The following is a 19,710-nucleotide window of genomic DNA, read 5'->3' as shown; positions in this document are numbered from 1 at the left end:
CACAGTGTCTTACTAAAAAACGTGCAATAAGGCATTGTGACAGTTGCTTCCATAATTCAGCAGCTCAGGACCAAAAGCCACAATACTACGTTAACATTTCACACTTATTCTTGTCTTTGAACAAGAACTTTATAAAGCTTCGTTTTTTTATCGGAAAAGATTACATTTAATTCATAGTATTCTGAGAAGTGACTTTGAAATTTAGTCAGCTGAGAGAAAACACACTGATATCAATATAAGGCAATACACAATGTGTTTCACAAAGACTACAAATAAATTTTATTGTAACCCTCACAACTTTACATAGACTCATTTGGGTTATTCTCGCTTGTTTTATGTAATTGTATTGACACAAATGTAAATTTTTTAGTTATAACTGTCATTTTTAATGTCACTATATAATCATGTCTCAAGTTTTGAAGCTCTACAGTAGAATAGTTCAACTGTATACACTAGGATGTGATTCAAGATTAATAAACATGTTTTCTACAGGTTTCATGTGCTATGTTCAGTGTTACGCTGTTTAAAGATTATTAAATGTTTAATGTTGTGTATGTTACAATTGTTGGTGCATAATTAAATAAAATATAAGATCTTAAAATAATATAAGATTGTTCCTAAAATCAACCAAGTTATGCTCCCGAGTAATCATCTACCTGCAGAGCAAATGTTTAAATGTGTGCTTCAAGAGTTCAATGCAAATTACATTTGTGCTGCTCCATTGTGTCCAATGACTTTATATGGGTGTTTAATTACCCATTGACTATCTTACTACTGATCGCCCCTGGTAGGGTGTAGAAGATGAGAACCAGGAACAAAGTCACGATCAACAGCACCAGTCCAGCAATGATGTATTTCTTGTAGTTCCCCCAGATCAGGTGAAAGAAGCACTTGAAAGGATTCATAAACCAGGAGAAGGATGTGTCTGGGCGACTAGAGAAAAGAGAGATAATTCAATAATTACAAATAATTTACATATACACAGTGCATACAGTAGAACTACCCACACAACCCCAAAACAAATAATTTCATTTTTTATATTTGTATAATTATACTTTTTTTTTCTTATTATATAGGCCTATATACTAACTGATTGGCAACCCTATAGTAATAATGGGAAATGAACATTTAAATTTAAAATTCGGGTTTGGAATGACATGAGGGTGGGTAATTAATGACATAATTTTAATTTTGGGGTGAACTATCCCTTAAGTGTATTAGTCACATTACTTTGGTTTCTCTAGAGGCTCTGGCTCTTTGCGTGCACGGCCCACTGGATTTTTCTCTGCCTCTTCAGCTGTCACCAGGTGGAATTCCGCTTCTACCTTTCCCTGTGGAAAGAAAACAGTTTAAATACTATAATAGTTTTACTAGGTCACATCATATTTGTGTAAATGTACAGTACCAAACATACTATTGTTTTGTACAGAACAAAATACATCATGTAATTGCATTAAAAATACATTAGTCAAAGTTTCGATTGTCCATATGCTTGCAAAAATGGAGCTATTGAGCTTCAGACTAAGAGTTTAATTCACATTTTTTCACTGAAATAATTCAATTCACACACTGTGAGTTCGCCAGCTTTAATGAAGGGCCACCAGCCTTTGGAGCGTTTCTGCTGAAAGATAGAGATGTTCTCTGTGGTTTCCGTCAGCATTTCCATCTTACAAGCTTTAGCTGATTTGGCTCCATGTGGAAACCCATGCAGGTCCAACTCCACTGAGCCTGAGAAAAACACAAAAATGACCTTCATCAAGTATTAATATCAAATATTTTGAGCCAAGGTTTCTGCTATTGTAAGCTAGCAGTGCTCCTACAGCACATCAGGAATGACTACAGAGCACTTCTAGGGAGGATGTGATGCAATGCATATAATAAGATGATAAGCGATAGAGATTTCTTACCCAGGAAGTCATCAGAAGAAAGCCTCTCAAAGTCCCACACCTGCATAACAAGGACTGCAGGCATCTTCTGTTCAGTTTTGTCCAGAGAGTAGATGCTTTCTCGCTTTTGTACCACCACCACTTTCTCAGCTGGCAGGTAGTTAAAGGGGAACACAAAGCGCCAGTTGAAGTTGCCTTCTCCGGTCAGAGAATTGTAATGGACATCAGTTTCCTGGCCGTCATCTTCAAGACCCTTTAACCACCTGAAGGGAAACATGAAATTCCCCTGAATTTTGATGTTGCAGGAACAATATTCTTTAATCATAATGTTATGTATTAGGAATATTAGAAAGCATTTTTAGAAAACATATACAGTTAACCTGCAACAGTTCAGTATCTATGCTAGTTCAAAAAGTTGAGTCTTTTATGCTCACCATGGCTGCATTTATTTGATCAGAGATACAGTAAAAGTAATATTGTGAAATATTATTACAATTTAAAATAGCAATTTTATGTAATTTATTCCTGTGATGCAATTCTCTTCAGTCACATGATCCTTCAGAAATCATTCTAATATGCTGATTTGCTGCTCAAGAAAGCTTTCTTATTATTATCAATGTTGAAAACAGATGTGATGTTTATGTGATGATATTTTTACGGCAATCGTGATATTTTTAGGATTCTTTGATGAATAGAAAGTTCAAAAGAACACCATTTATTTAAATCTTTTGTAACATTGTAAATGTCTTCACTGTCACTTTAGATCAATTTAATGAGTCACTGCAGAATAATTTCTTTCAAAAAAATCTGACTGACCCCAAACTTTTGAAGACGTTTTCAATATATAAAAAAACGAAACATTTTCTGTTGATTGTGATCTACTAATGTTACCCTTTGACGTAAATGTCACTTGACTGTTGTCCTGTTATGAAGTTGGTGTCCTCTAGTATTACATCTTCAGTGTTCCAGATAATGATTCTCAGTTCATACCTTTATTAAAAAAAGAATTTAAACAAATTATTGGACAAACCACTACTAACTTTACTGCACAACCAAGGTAAGGTGGTTTTGTGGATCTTCAGCTTACCCTTTGGGTTTGCGAGGGGAAATGTCCACAGGAGGGCCAGGATGAGGCATATCCATTGGAAAAATGTCCACCCACATCTGCAGATGGCCCTGAGGAACATGCAAATGGACAATTATTATGTCACCTTATGCATTCTATAAAGTGCATTAAGGTTACATAAACCTCTAAAAACACACATTACCTGGTCTATTCCTGGTTTGTCTTTAAGGTAGAGTGCGCGAGTTTCAATATGCTCTGGGACAAGTTTACAGGCCCCACTGGTCATCTCAGACCACCTGTGTAGCACCTTTAGAGCCAAGTGCTCGTACGACTCCACCATCTGATCTGTGAAGCAGCAGCGAACCCATTGCTCCTTTGGCCATTAATCAACAATCAACATCATGACGTAAACCAAAAGAGTGACATACCTTCATCAGCAAATACCGTTTTCCCTGTGAAGACTTTGTTTCCTATGGTAATGTGGCCTGGAGAAAAGCGAGGGTTGTCCAGTCTGTTTTCTTTGCAAAGCTTAATCAACAGGTCTGTTGGCTTGATGCTGTCCCTCCATGCATTATAACCCTCACTGGGTGACATGAGATCATCAATTTTGACACCAAGAGTGGGCATCAAACTAACTTGATGAGAAGAACTGGATGTTACAATATCAATACTCACATGGCATATTCAGAAGGCAGACCGCAGGTAGCTCGATGCCTGCTGTAAAAACGGTTCTCCAAATCGATCTGTGTTTCTCCAATCAAATCATCCCCACCGACAGTGTCATAGTCATAGATGAGAATAGTTAGCAGGGATTCCTTGGGGAAAGTGGCTTGAAATTCAAAGGATCTGAGCAGGAGAGGTAGATTTGAGAGAGAATGAGGCTCAATGAAACAGGCAGTTGATACAATGATTGAGAAATTCACTTTGAAATTCTGATTGTTCACCTTCCAAACACTGGGTTGAGCTGCTTTGGGATGTAATTGACCCTGTCTTTGATCTCAGTTTTCCCAAGTTTCAGCACTATATAAGGGTCTGCTTTGCCATCTGGATCCGCAGGGTGCAGGTTGAAGGCCTTAACATGCATAAAAGTGACAAGTGACTGTATAATCTGGTGGTCACCCCTGTTGAACACCCTTAAGACCAGCAAAGCTGCTCACCAACATTTGCCGATGCTCATAAATCAAACACAAATCAACAGTTTGGGGTTGGTAAGATTTTTTTTATGTTTTTGAAAGAACTCCCTTGTGCTTGCTAAGGCTGCATTTATTTGATTAAAAATATAGTAAAAACATTGTGAAGTACTAATGCATTCCTATGATGGTAAAGATGAATTTTCAGCAGTCAATACTCCAGTCTTTAGTGTCACACGATCATTCAGAAAAATCTTCCTAATATGCTGATTAGCTGCTTAAGAAGCATTTCTTATTATCAATGTTGAAAAAAAAAATAATTGCAGGATTTTTTGATGAATAGAAAGTTTTATTTGCAATAAAAATATGTTTTAACATTATAAATGTCTTTACGGTCACTTTTGGTCAATTTAATTCATCCTGCCAAAATAAAAAAATAAATTACTTAAAAAAAGTTGTTCTGGTCAACTAACCAAACCAGTAACAGACCAGAAATAACCAAAATCCTCTGTGAACCAGCATGGAAATCCATGCTGTTACATTTTTTTTTTTTTTTTTTAGTGACACTAAATCCATTGAAATGAGTAACAATTACCAAAAATCAACCAATAAGTATGTCAGTTTGCATCAATATTCCTGTATTAAAAAATATGAAAGACACTTACTGCAACTATGTATACGCGGATCAAGACCTCTACTGCAGTGTTGGGAGGAATACCCTGGTTTATTTTAAACTGCCCAGAATCCAAATATCCATCCTCCTCCTCGTCATCCGTTTCTTGCAGTTTGCACAGACAGAACCTGCCCTGATGGCACAATCAATGATGGGAATTCTGTGACCTGGGCACGTGTGTATAAAACTTCTGAGAAATGCTCTTAAGTCTTAAGCTTTGACTTAAGTGTCAAAATTATCAGTAAAAAGTAGGACTTTTTCTTTTTTCTTCTAGCTAATGTACAGCCTAAACTAACTTTTCCTGTAATCAATGTAAATCTGCTTTGAAACAAACTGTATTGTAAAAGGTGACTTGAAATAATTTTGTGAGATAAATACCTTCACTAAGTTTAGGGTTTTGTTCTTCCCTCATATTTTAAAATATAAAAAAAATATAAATATAAAAATATTTTCCCCATAATTTGATGGTTCAAGCAAACTTGTAGGGTCATTCATTTTTAAAAACTCTGCACATCACTTTTGGCCACTACTGTATGTTTGGTGTGGTCAGTGTCACAATAGTGCTATTTCAGACCCTGCTTACTGTGGAATGATGAGCTCAAGTCATCACCGGTGCACTGCTGCATTTTCCCCAGTCGCCAAAAATGTAATTATTACTTTCATTTCATTTCATTGCTATCAAATTTCTTAAAGGTTAGTTACAAAAAGAATACCTTGATGATCAACTCCATCATCATTTAACTCCAATACATCATATTTTTGTTGAAAAGTGCGTGGCCTCCTCCTCTCTGCTGCCATCTTGTTACTCCTAACTAGGTTAGGATACCTCTCCAGCACTCTTAAATAATTTAGGAGCTAGGACCTAGTCTTGACACTTAGGAACCTTTATGAATCACACTTAATCTTACATTTATGAGGAATAAGAGTAAAATTATGTAATTCTTAGAATTTTGACAGACTTAAGACTAAAATTTTACTCTGAGTGGCTTTATACATACGGGCCCTGGATCTTAAAAACCCTCCATGTATGTTATGGCCCTACATGCAAAACTGGTTTACCTTGAACTTCCCGACAAATCTCTCATCAGCAGAGCCGTCCTCCTCATTGGCCTTTCCTCGATAGAGTTCAAAGGTTTTTACCCAGTCGTCAAAAGGCCCAAACTCCGCCTCCAGCTCTTTGTCATACACCTAGAGTGATTAAAAAGTGAGGCTGCACGTCTGTTTGATGAATACATACAAATGTAATGTATAGACAGTATTTGCAGGGAAACCAAACCAAACATAATGACGCATTTTACCTGTAATGATGCAAGCCTGGGCTGTTCCAACACACTCTTGTAATTCAACTCCTTTTTCTTTTCCTTAAGACCTGATGCTAAACAAACCGTAGAAAATAACATAAAATAACTTGCACAGTCTTTAGAGGTAAACCGTTTTTTAAGAGATTAAAAGTAGATTAAAGAAGCAAATAAATATGCTTTTATCACTTCCACCAAAGAGCAATTTAAGTGTCTTACACAACCAAAACAAACCAACCGACTGACAACTTCCCAATGTACTGTCAAAAACATAAAACATTGATTTTTTTATATATTCTAACCCTCACCAGGCACTACACATTTAATGTATTTATACACTGCAAAATTAGTAAGCTGTTATACACTACCGTTCAAACGTTTGGGGTCAGCAAGATTTTTTTTTAAAAGAAGAGAAATTAATACTTTTATTCAGCAAGGAAGCATTGAATTGATCAAAAGTGACAGTAAAGACATTTATTATGTTACAAAAAAATATTTCTCATATAAATGCTGTTCTTTTAAACTTTCTATTCATCAAAGAATCCTGAATTAAATGTATCATGGTTTCCACAAAAATATTAAGCAGCACAACTGTTGTTAATATTGATAATAATACAAAATCGGCATATTAGAATGATATAAAGGATCATGTGACACTGAAGACTGGAGCAATGATGCTGAAAATTCAGCTTTGCCATCATAGGAATAAATTACATTTTTAAATATATGAAAAGAGAAAACTGTTATTTTAAATGATACTATTTCACAAAATTTACTGTATTGTTAACTAGTGAGCAGAAGAGACTTCTTTCCTAAACTTAAAAAAAAAAACGGCCCCAAACTTTTGAACGGTAGTGTCTGTGCACAAAACCCCAAATAGAGGTGCAGATCTGGGCACAGTGGGATTGCAAAATGTTGTATGATCAGAATTAACTGAAGTTTTAAGTGACTATGTGGACAATTTAATTCCATTCACATTTTTATGCTAATGCACAATTTGCATTGGGAACAAAACACTCTGCAATCCTGTTGACCGCAGCAGAGGAGGAGGGCCAAGCAATGGACAGTCTCCCAGTCATTCTTACCCAGATTGATCAATCCTTCGGAAATAATGTTCTCCAGAGGAATTACTGAAATACATCATAATGTGGGCATGTTTGACTCGATCATGTAGACATGTCATGCTCCAGCTTTAGAGGACAAGACTGATTCTGGAATAAACGCAGATGTCACTTACTATTTTCAAAGAGCAGTGGAAATGGATTGTTTTCTTTTTGCTTTGCCTAAGAAAGAAGTTGCGGTACAAAACAACTAGTTAGCAAAAAACAAAAGCAAGACAAATACAACCATCTGCTGCTTACAAACATGTTTAGAAGCTTACCTGTTGGATCTTCTGCATTGATGCATAGTATTTCGACCACCAATCAATGACGTTATCAGCAGACTCATCAGCCGTGGTGCGTTTCTTCCTTTTAGTAGATCTTCGTTTGCTCTTCTTCGACACCTGGCATTGACAAAGTGTTTTATAGAACATTAGTAGTGTGTGCATTTGCTTATGTGCTTCTACTTTCACATATGTATTTTCAGAAATTAGGGGCATAGATTAAACTGGAGGGAAAAGCTGGACGTGTGTGATACATATTTGACAATATAGGTGATAATATTCACAATCTGAGGTTCTCTCAAAATGTTTAGTTTATCCAACTAAAAACAAACCTGCTTGTCCTGGAAGTCTGGCTCAGTTTTGGGGGGAGGGGGGATTATCTCCTCATGCTCTATTTCTATGGCGATCTCCACGTTTGGCGGTGGCACAACACTTTGCTGCAGAGACAGCTGAGCCACTACAGGCGAAAAACAAACCATCCTTTTAATTAGATGTAGGCAATCACTATTATTCATTTCTCAGATTCACTGAGATTCATTTTATCATCAAGGTTTAGGGATTTAATAAAACTACAGACAGATGTGTCTGAGCAGAGTTGGAACTAAATTCTCCAGGCTTGAACTAAAGCCTAAGCCCTGTCTGTAAAACAGGCCTATATGTTATTGTGGGCTCTGAATCATAATATTTTCCCAAGACATTAAGCATTTGGTACTAGTTGTATAGGTTAGACGGACTGTGTTAGATTTTTTTGTTCAATAAATTTGATGTTGAGAAATTAATGTAGAGTTGTGGTCTCTGTTTACTTTTCATTTATTAGGACTGTTATTGTGACTGTAACTGGGACGTGCATTACCTGCTATGTTTCTGGCCTCCTGTTGGGGCTGTTGGATCGGTAAAGGGATGTGTTTGAATAATGCCAAGTTGTTGATCATATGACTACCCACAAGTGTGCTCCGTCCAAAGGCCCTCCAGTCCACCACGGTGATGGTAAGAGGAGGGAGGAGGTGTTCATCTTCAGGAAGCTCCTACAGACAAACAATAGCGGCCAGAGACATGCTGAGATCAGCAGAACATCAAGCGATGGATCACATGAGCATAGCGATAAGGGACGACACCATACGTGTCAACATTAAACGAAGAACCTGTTGTTGTAGCAGTCGACTTACCACATCAAAGGCATCCACGAGCATTGCGAAGTTCGGGTTTTTCTTGTAACTCTGTATCACTGAGGAGTTGAGGCCTGCCCCTGCACACTTGATAAAAACTTGGGGCCGATCGACAGATAAGAGCTGAACTTTTTTCAGTTCTCTGAGGCCCCAGAACAAAACCTGCAGTGCACATAAATGCAAACTCAACAACACTTGTATTCAAAGTACAGACAAAACACTAATAGTGTACACTGAAAAAGCTACATTAATTTACTTGAAATGGTAGATCCATGTTAGACTTGCCAAAATACACATTACAGATTAAAATGTCAAAAACAAGTGTGACACCTTATAAAAGTGAGACCTGGTATATAGACAACAGGACTATTTCCAACTATTACCATGCAGTTTTGCCAATGGGTGAAAACACAGTTCAGATGAGAGGCTTTTAAAAGATGCCTATAAAGCTAAAACGAATTCACAACACTTTTGGGAAATGGTAGTTGAGTCGAGATATAGTGGTTAGACACCAGCAGAAAAAGCTCTGACTAAAAAAAGGTTTCAGAAGTAGATGTCACAAGTTGACGCATGACAGATGTTTGGAATAAAATGGCTCCAAAAATAAATATGAAAAATACAAAAAAGTAATATGTTTAAAGTAATTCACTGCTTGAAATCTATGCATTTTTACTACGGTCAGCTAAACTAAAGAACAATGCAACGTGCTTTCATAAGAATGGTCATGAAGTGTTTTGCTTTTTTTGTACTTTACATATAGTTATAGATTGTGCACCTCAATTCTGTACTTGCAAAGAACAGGCCGAATGTATGAAGGTACAGGGATAACCCCTCCATCTGGCTCATCTAAATCAGGGAGAGTGTGTTCTCCTGACTTTGAGATCTACAGCATCATGGGTAAGACAAACAGCAGACACAATATAAGTTTCAGCATTAGTTGAAAATACATAACTCATTATTAATATTAGTAGTAGTTGTAGTAGTAATAATAGTCATAAATAACTGATTCAACCTGAAATCTGTAAATGCATATAACTGTCATGTGTTGCGGTTTTAAGACTGGACCTGAATGAGTTCAAAGGCTCCCAGTATGTCTCCTCCTGACAGGCCGCCACAGAACAATGGACTGTACTGCAGCTGAGGAGGGACGTATCGCTCCTCTGAGAGTTTGACTACAGGAACAGCCACTGTCGACCCCAGGTATTCTATACCCTGGAGAGAGCAAACCATTGTGCCTCAGGTCACAGCATTTAAGACAGATTGAGAAATAATGCTGCATAACAAGCTTAATTCAATTACAGAACCATTAGAGAAGTACTATATTTGTGGTCCGTTTACTTTGGTGAATGTGCTTTCCTTACCACTGCATCATCATCATACACTTCAATCACAACTAGCGGTGGCTCCTGGACTATTTCGTGAAGACCTCCATACAAAGACACGTTATTTATCAGGATCAGCTGATTCCACGTGGGAGTCAATGTTTGCTTGATGATCTGAAAAATTGCAATTTAAACAAATATGAATAACTTTCTCACATTATAAGGTTATTTGCATTGTGGCAATTTTATCTTTTGTGACAAATGATCCAGAATAAAAAGGAGTATTCGTAAAATAGGAGCTCTCACGTTTCTATACATTTTCTAAAATGTATATATACTATATATATATGTATATATTATACACACACACGCCCACAGTACCGGTCAAAAGTTTGAAAACATTACTATTTTTAATGCAAGTCTCTTAAAATAAAGCATCTTATGCTCATCAAGCTTGCATTTATTTGATCAAAAATACAGATTTTTTTTAAAAATAATATTTCATATAATTATAATAATATTCATTTAAAATAATGGTTTTCTATTTGAATATACTTTAAAAAACAATGTGTCACATGATCCTTCGGAAATCATTTTATCTATATTATAGTGGTGCAGTCAACAGCATCATTATAAATTTTGTGTCTGGAATGTCATCACATAAACTCATGCTTACACCAGTGCTTTGGCTATTGGACAGAAAAGACACCCAGGCAAAGGGGTCTGAGAGGCCAGTGTTGTCTGCTGCGATGAGACCACGAGCCTGGTACATATGAGCCCTCAGCTGGAACATGTGCTTCTCTGTATACCAACAACAAACAGGGCCAAACAGCAAGACAACATGTCAATCAGTGTCTTACAGAGAAAAATAACTCTTTCTAGCAACATTAGAGGGCTGAGCAATCTTGCCTGTGTACAGTAAATGCTCAGGAGGATGGCCAGTCCTCTCCTCAGATGAGATGCCTCCCAGCTCAAAGCCTGATGGGAGATTGTTCAACATGTGGGATGAATCTCTGCAAGTTCCCAGCCATAAGTACACATCAAGTTTAGCTTGGACGGTCCACCCCGGTCCACGCTTCCCTGGAGGCTGAACGACACATTTTGTATGAATATGTAATGAATGTTTCATTTTAAAAGTTAGAAGTTAAAGCCAGAGCTTAGCATTTGATATATCAGAGTTCAGACCTTGAGGAACAGGGTCTTGATCTTCCCACAGTTTCGGCCTCTCTGATCTGGGCTTTCAGAGAAGAGCAGGTGACGAGCAGGGATTCTGGCATACGCCAGACGCTTGTTATTACTGACCAGACACACAAACACATCTGGTAAAGTGTGTTGAGGCTGAGACAGGCGTGAGATGAAGAGGAATATTAGTAATGATATAGACTTACATTAGGTAACACTTTATTTTAAGGTGACGAAGTAACAGGTTTCTACATGTACTTACAATAGTAATAACAGTAAATTATGGATAATTACAAGTAATTAACTCTAAACCAAACCCTAACTGTAAATCTACAGTAAGTACATGAAGTTAATTAATATTACTCAGTTAATTATACTTTCTTAAATAAGTACTATCTATGTCACCTTAAAATTAAGTGTAACCTTAAATTATACATATGAGAGTTCAATGATTTGTATGACAATATGAGAGTTCAATGATTTGTATATAACAAAGACAAAATAACAACCTCTTCCACCAGAAATCTCAGTTTCTTTTTAATTTTCTGGGCTTCCAGCAGCATCTCTTTTACAGTCAAAGATCTCCTCTTGGGCTCAAGGAGTCCTCCTGCTACTTCAGTCATACTCTCCTGAAGAGGAGCAAATAAAACCAAAGATTAGTCAAATATACATACACTACCAGCCATACATTTATATACACTTGACAGAATTTATGCTCTAGTGATCTTAAAAATCTTTTTAATTTTAATCTACCTAAATGCTTGACATTGGTTTTGTAGACAAATTTAAATTTCACTTACAAATACATTTTTTTATTACATTTTGGTGTTGAAATAAATGCGTTATGAGGACTAAATAAGGACTAGATAGAGGAAAAGCACAATAATTCAAAGTCATAAAGGACTAATAAAAGACAGAGAGCTCTTCTGAAGATTTTACAAATAGAGTTTATGAGAGCATGCATAAAAGACACCCACCAGCTCCTGTTTGCACAGGGTGAGCCTCTTTTTATCCAGTACGGTCAAGTTGCTTCCCTTCACCTTCTTTTCAGCAAATGCAATAAACTCCCTGTAATAAACATACCGTTACATCCAGCATAAACATAATTGGGATACAGTTGTAGAATTTTATTAATGAGCGGACATTAGGAAGGAAGAAACGAAGCATTAAGGGATAGTTCACCCAAAAATTAATCTACTTAACCTAATGTTTTTCCAAAACTGAATGACTTTTTCTTCAGTGGACCACAAAAAAAAAAAAAATGTTTTTGTCCATTCAATGAAAGTCAATGTGGTTTAATGTTGTTTTGGACCCCATTGACTTTCACTAACATTGTATGGACCAAAAAAGAAAAGAATTGGACCACATAACAAAAAGTTATAAAGGTTCGGAACGACACGAGATGATAATGGTAAATGTAAATGATAATGACAGAATTAACATTTTTGGGTGAACTATCATTTTCTTGAACTATCAAGTCTCATAAACAATATTGTTTTTGTTATCTTGTAAAAAGCACTCTGTTGAACTATGAAATCATTGTAACTTTCTGAACGCAGAACTTCCTAAATTGATACAACAGTGACACCTATTGGGTGTTCGAAAACTTAGTTCACCCTGTCATGTCTTAAGGTCCAAAACTGGAACACTTGAATAGGCCTATTTTAACGGGACCTCAGGGGAAAATACTTATAATAATAGCCTACTAAATTTAAACCCTTTGAACCCTACTAATTGTAAAGAGTGGAATATGGGTTCTGCTTTTGTTCAATCTTTAGACCTACCTGGCATCTCTTCTAAATTCCCGAAGAACATGGTGCATGAGAGTCCACGCCTCTGGAGACAACATTTTATCCAATTCTGCCACCTTAGAGATGCCCTCCTCCTGACAAACATTAAAGGGATAGGTAACCCAAAAAACAAATATGAATAACCTTTAAGTCGTCGTTAAGTCGTTCTAAACCTGTATTAGTTTCTTTTTTCTGTTGAACACGAAAGAAGATATTTTGAAGAATGTTGTTAATCAAACAGTTGATGGTAGCCAATGACTTCCATAGTAGGGGGGGGGGGCTACCGTCGACGCAACTGTCTGGTTAACAACATCCTTTAAAATATCTTCTTTCGTGTCCAACAGAAGAAAGAAATTCATACAGGTTTGGAACAATATGAGGGTGAGTAAATTCGCTGAACTATCCCTTTAATTGAAAATAACCACATGAACTACAAACTAATAACACGGCAATGTAATAAGGCTCACATACAAACATCAAGGCAATAGTGTCCAGCATGTTGGCATGATGGAGTCGGTAAGCTCGATCCTCCCAGCTGCTATAAACATACACACAGGGCTTTTGCGCTGTGATGGGCAAGTGCATGTAGTGCCTGCACAAAACAACATTATGGGTCCAGTTTCGCTCATGAATAAAGTATTTCCCATTATTTAATGAAGGTATAAACTTGTTAGTGTTGTTCGATCTGAGCACCTCTGAGCATCTCCGAAAAGAGGTCTCTCTGGTGTTGTAGTGGATTTGCACGTCATTGTTGCTGTGGTGTCCAGAAGAGGAGTGGTAACTGACACATCTTCAAGCCTTTTCTTTGAAGGATGAGGTGCAGCGCCGTCAATGAAGTTCCCAAAGTTACCTGAATAAACAAGTACACATTTAAAGGGGTCATATTATACCATCATATTGTTGCTAGTTCTTCAGGTGTTATGTAATAATGACATCTATCATTCATTCTTAAAATATTAAATGTTTTGGTTGCACTTTATTTTACAGTATGTATACTTGCATGTACTTATCTAGGAAAATACTGGTAATTTAAGGTAACTACACAGGTTAAGGTTAGGTTTAAGTGTAGGTTCAGGGCTAGTACCTAGTTATTCATACCCCCACTCCTAAAATCATATAACAATATCATCATTTTGACAATCTATTCAAATGACAGTTAGTATATTCAGTGTTGGGTGTAATGTATTACCAAGTAATTAATTGCTGTAATTTAATTACTTTTCCCTTGAAAATGAAAGTAAGGGATTACTCTTAACTTTTCTGCATTTTTTTGAGTTCCTTCTAAAGTAATGGCATTCAATATTGTATAGACTATTCTTTATAAAGCAATTTATATATGTCTGTTAAAATGTGTTTTTAATGTAACCTTCTCCCTTTAAAAAGTGTGGTCAGTTCAAGAAATTGTTTTTGCATTTTAATATACTTTTTTAAAATAATTAAAACAGTTTCATGTCTATCATTGTATTGTTCAAGTGGTCGAGGTTGATATGTGATTTAGAAAGTAATTAGTAATAAGCAATGCAATACTTTTTAGAGAGAGTAATTAGGACAGTAATATAATTTCACAGTTGAGGTTGTAATTCCTTTTTTAGAGTAACTTACCAAACACGGAGTACATTCATTTTTTTATTTTTAAGTAATTTATAAACAAGTACCCCACATATTGTGTGCAACTATGTTACGACATGACTTACAAATGACACTTAAAAAGAGATGTATCCAACAAGCTCAACTGTTTAACCCTGTTACCAAAGTTATTTAATGAAAAACTGAATGAACGAAAAAGATTCTGAAGATTAAGCAAACTACCATGACCAGAAAAAAATTAAACAGTTAAAGAGTTTCAGACCCTATTTTGAACCGATTTGTGGAAGGTGGCATTTATGTTGTTGAATGTATAAATCCTGTCATGTTTACCAATGGTGAACTCAAGGGTGATAGGTCTATCGCCGATTCTTCTGTCAATCATGGAAGCCTCGAACACACAGCCAAAGAGCAGGAAGGTTTCCATGTCTACATCATTTATCTAAATGCAAGTTAAACAATGACTTGGGCAGCTTCAATATGGAAATGGAAATGTATGTACAAAGGATGGAAAAAAACTGACAGATTAAAGAATGGAGTAAAAAGGAGAGTGACCGCTGCAAACACCTTCTGTATGGGCTCCACTGGCATCACCTCAGGTCCTATAGTTTTGGACTTCTCCTCATCACCTCCAGGTCCTGTCCCAGTTTTGGGATCTTTCGCCACTGCTTTCCCTCCCTTGGTATCTTTCAGACTGATCCTTGAAAGCATGGATTTAGATTCAGCACCTCCAGACAGGATCTCCACACCGAGTTCTATGTAAACCCTGCCTCTGTAGGACACCCCCTCTCCAACACCCTCGTTCAGCTCCTGGCTGTCGTCCACCAGTGTGGAATTACGAAGTGAGCCGTAAAGGTTGATCCATGCCGGTCCGAATGTGGGCAGGAAACCTTGAGAAGAGCAATGAATGATGAAAGAATATGGTAACTACCATCATTTGGGTTTGATATTTTGTATATTGTTTTTCTAATACAATAATATTCAGACATTTTTAAATATGACCAAGGTGTCCAAACATTTCAATTCAAAATCAATCAAAACTACTACTTTTTTGACAATGTAATGAAACGGCGAACCATTGTCTCCATCATTGTCGTTTGAGATGGTGTGCAGATCGATGTAATGAGTCCCAATAGCCACATCGTTCATGCTTCCCTCATCCAGAACCCGGATTTTCAGTCTTTGACACAGTGGAGGAAACATCTCCTTAAACACCACTTGCTCGTTCCATACTGGTTCTGCTGTGCTCTTCTGAGTAGACGTCCTGCCCTTTCAATCATGAAAGAAAAAGAGTTTCAGAAAGACATTTTGGAAGTCACAGCTCTTGCTATAGACTTTATGCGCGGAAATCTTTATTCTATCTTTAATTAGCCTGTGAAGTGGATTTACTTATCCTAGAGTTAACGAAAGTTATCATGAGAATTGTAATGTTAGAAGCGGATGTCATAACAAATGTCAGAAGACCGAGAATATTTTAAAACGAGCAGTTAATTCATTAATCCATAAGTTTACCTTCATGCTGTGGAAATACAAACCGGAAGACAGAACACAACAAGGATGTTTTGACCTGCTTGTTGTATGGAAAGAAATACAGAACGATTCCTCATTTGGTGTTGTAACTAACGACATGAGGGCAGTGTAATTTTTGTTAACTATAACCATTTAAAATGGTTTTCAATAATAATAAAATAAAGCTGAAATAAGACAAAAATCCTATAAATAATAATGAAAAAAACAAAACAAACAACCGAGAGTTAGAAATTTTGTCTTGGCAACTAACTAAAATAAATGTTTAAATTAAAGGACTAAAATTTAAAAAAAAATTAAGCTACATAGAAATATTTAAAAATGAATAAAACTAATAAACTAATAAAAATGACAACAACACATAAAATGGCTAAAATCATAAAAACTAAAGTTATAAAATGTTTGGTAAGTGTGTGTGTGTTTTGTAGTAAGCACTGGATTGTGAGCTTACAACTTGACCGAAGAATGACACCTCTACGTAAGGATCTATGAGGGCTGTCGTGTCTCCAACAAAGGCTTTGGTCACATTGGCCATAATACTGGAGTTTATTCTGGGAAGACCTTCTGCTCGGTACACTATCACGTAAAACCGAGCCCATGGCCGTTCAGGGCTCAAGCCTTCAGGAATCAGGAGGTGTCTGGGAGAGGACAAACGTTTTCAACATCATGAGATACATTCAACATCCAGTCTTTATTATACCATCAAAAAAACTGAGATCTTACTTGTCTATCTGTTCCTCTGCATCACTGAACTTCTGGGACGGTAGTGAAACATCTCCCTTTCCTGACACGCTGATATCACACTTCAAGTGTCCTTTCACCCCTGTGCGGATGTCAGCGGGGTCTGTGAGCATGGCCCACTTATTGATGAACTGATGGCCTGGCACAGCAAGGGCAAGATTTATTGTTTTACAAGCAGAATAACCAATATTCCAAATCTGAGACCAGATTCACAAACTACTTCATTATCTCTAGTTAAAGAAAAGGTGCGACAAACTGCAAACCAGGCATTTACCAGGTTGGGAGTAAACCGTCCCGACATCAATCTTGAATATTCCCACACAGTAACTCTTCATGATCTTTGAGTGCATAACCTTTGGGAGAAGTACACTAATGTGAGCTCTGCCAGGTCGTGTCAAGAAATCATTTTGTTTACATTATGTACTTACTGATAGTTTGATGACTTTGTCAAAAAAGATGTCTTGATTGCAAAAGAAGTCAAACACAAAATACTGTTGGGCATGAGATGAACATAGTTGTTAAATTCTTGCCATTAATACCATTATTTCAGAGTGTCCAGCAGTTGAAGACCGTATGATCACCTCATTGTAAAAGGGAGCATTGGTTCCTTCTTTCACAGATGATTGCTTTTTCTCATCTCCAATTTCAATCACAACACTAGGATCTATATTATCCCCGACCAGCTGCCTAGCCTCTGTTATATTGATGGAGATCTTAGGAAGAACACAACAGATTTTTGCCAATCTTTCAATAAAGTAACAGTTTTAGCATCTCAAAACAAATCAAGTGAGGTTGTGTTCAAATGGCAACTTATACTCAAGTTATATTGAATTATACCTGGAAATGTTGTGGTTTGCTTTCAGCTTCCAAGATCCTGACCACAGGTTTACACCTTTTACGTACAAAAAAAAAGTGAAATGATGAAGATGTGGTACAGAAACTACAAGAAAGAACACATTACGCTGAGGAAAACAAGTATTGCCTCTTAGTATTAGCAATCTGTCTGAAGGAAGCGTGTGTCGAGGTGGACGCTTCAGGGAGTTCAGGCTGTGGTACGTCTATCACCTCTGGATCGCCAGGATTAGTTTCAGACTCTGCCTCTAAAATATAAAGATTAAACCAGCTCAGTCAGAATTGGTTTACAAGCATTTTAAACCTTCTGTAGCGCTCATGATCAGCTGTCATATGTCTGAATTAATGGATTTAAATTCTGTGTCAACAAAACCATGCAGTTAATCCTCACGAAATGTTCTACATCTTTACCCGTGTAACGTCGTGTTTGCTTTCATGGCCTTACCTAGAGCACTTTTGTTTGCAATTACAACACCCTTGTGTCCTTTCCTGTGTTTCTTCTTCCCTTTTATTCCAAACTTTTTGCTGCAAAAACACATGGGAATATCAGATCGTTATAAATAAAGCCTCTCAGTCTCCACACACTGTATATCCCTTGACCATATTTTGCCTCTCTTTCACACATTTTCCTTATAATAATGAGCCCAAGAAGTTAAGAAGTGGGACTAGGAATAGAAAGGTTGGAAAGGTTTCGGTTGAAACTGGAACGGTCACCATTGGGCCTACTTCTGAATTTGTAAGTATTTTATATGTTGTTTTGGATAGAAGCATCTGCTGAATTATTAGACATCAAGGTTTTTTTTCATATGCAGCAATATTACTGCTTTAACTGCTCTCTCACTGTTGGATAAGAATAAAACCTCAACCGAAATGAGCTGAATAATGGCACTATTGTCTTCTGCTTTATATAGCTGAATCATTTTTTGGTCATACTTTAGTCTAGGGTCCAGTTCTCACTATTAGCTAACTATTAACTCAAAACTCATAATTACTGCTTAATAGTTAGTAAGGTAGCTGTTAAGTTTAGGTATTGGGTAGGATTAAAGGATGTAGAATGTAGTCATCCAGAATAAGGCATTAATATGTGCTTTATAAGTATTAATAAACACCCAATATCCTAGAAATATCCATACTACCATAACTAGTTAATAGTGAGAATTGGACCCTAAAGTGTTACCCATTTCCCCCCCAAAACTGATTAATTTTGCAACATTGACACTATTATTGAACTAATCTGAATCAACATTGAACAGACTCAAGCTGAATAACGGCACTATTATCTTCAGTAGAGCTGCATTTTTCATAATGAATGAACTTTACGGTTATTGAACTTAACAGAATCATCACTGAACCAAATTAAAATTATCTTGCTGTACAGCTGATTTACAGCAGAATTTGAACTTGTCTCATATTTGATGAAGTTTACATTAATTCTATCACTTTCCTGTTTATTATTGTGAAGCTGCTTTGAAAATTACATTTTTATTATTGCGAACCAATAAACAAGTAAAACACCTTTTTGAAGAAAAGTGCTCCCAGGAGAGCTTACCCATGAGGCGCAGTGCTGTCTTTGTCTCGGTCCATTCTTTCAGGAGGAATTCATTCATTCAAGGGAAAAAATCCAGTTCAGAAACTGTGACTGAAACCCACTCCATCCAGCGAGACAGTGAGTGCATTTCCTCCTCCTCCCTCTGTTTGACTTTCTGTTGCTGAACTATTGCATTACAAACAAGGGTGGAAGACTGTGGCATGTGTGTTTTTAGGAAACTCAATAGAGGCCATATACAGCATTTTAAATTTCAGAATAAAATGATTGTCAATACACCAAACACTTCGCAAATAAAGATATAAATGTTGTTTTGCAGTGTTTTACATTTTAACTCTATAGCATTAGAGCTAAAAAAAAAAAAGTGCGCACACAAACATTCTCCCTTATCAGAATGAAAATATCTCTGAAGCCATAAAACAACATTTGGCACATGGCAGTCGAGCTTCTCCTTCTGTACTTTGGTGCTGCCACTTTACAGTAAGCTTCTATACATCAGTTAATCCATATCATGAGCTAATTGAAATCAGATAATTTTACAGGATTTATCAATCGTTGGTTAG

The 19,710-nt window shown here is 36.7% G+C and overlaps 1 protein-coding gene across 1 annotated transcript; it reads right to left on the bottom strand.

Moving 5' to 3' along the window:
• Nucleotides 1–362: 362 nt before the first annotated feature.
• On the bottom strand, nucleotides 363–19,245 carry fer1l6 (fer-1 like family member 6). The gene is made up of 42 exons (XM_056251675.1): nucleotides 19,151–19,245; nucleotides 18,047–18,126; nucleotides 17,732–17,849; nucleotides 17,587–17,641; nucleotides 17,331–17,462; nucleotides 17,178–17,240; nucleotides 17,024–17,102; nucleotides 16,732–16,888; nucleotides 16,460–16,646; nucleotides 15,558–15,750; nucleotides 15,049–15,371; nucleotides 14,815–14,923; nucleotides 13,591–13,747; nucleotides 13,369–13,489; nucleotides 12,892–12,992; nucleotides 12,085–12,175; nucleotides 11,617–11,736; nucleotides 11,111–11,263; nucleotides 10,835–11,012; nucleotides 10,602–10,726; nucleotides 9,965–10,099; nucleotides 9,669–9,815; nucleotides 9,379–9,486; nucleotides 8,604–8,765; nucleotides 8,291–8,462; nucleotides 7,770–7,894; nucleotides 7,435–7,557; nucleotides 7,291–7,336; nucleotides 7,139–7,183; nucleotides 6,054–6,130; nucleotides 5,815–5,943; nucleotides 4,748–4,888; nucleotides 3,897–4,024; nucleotides 3,628–3,798; nucleotides 3,381–3,535; nucleotides 3,155–3,297; nucleotides 2,974–3,062; nucleotides 2,778–2,876; nucleotides 1,908–2,149; nucleotides 1,571–1,728; nucleotides 1,231–1,331; nucleotides 363–933 (listed from the first exon to the last, which is right to left on the bottom strand). Exons 1-42 carry the CDS (start codon nucleotides 19,183–19,185, stop codon nucleotides 753–755), a joined length of 5,454 nt encoding a protein of 1,817 aa, XP_056107650.1. The 5' UTR covers nucleotides 19,186–19,245; the 3' UTR covers nucleotides 363–752.
• Nucleotides 19,246–19,710: the final 465 nt, after the last annotated feature.

Source organism: Rhinichthys klamathensis, unplaced genomic scaffold (genome assembly GCF_029890125.1).
Source record: "Rhinichthys klamathensis goyatoka isolate OS25496 unplaced genomic scaffold, OSU_Roscu_1.1 h1tg000088l_1, whole genome shotgun sequence".
NCBI lineage: Eukaryota > Metazoa > Chordata > Actinopteri > Cypriniformes > Leuciscidae > Rhinichthys > Rhinichthys klamathensis.
Note: the sequence above shows the minus strand (reverse complement) of the source record. Positions and strands in the feature narration are given on the sequence as shown.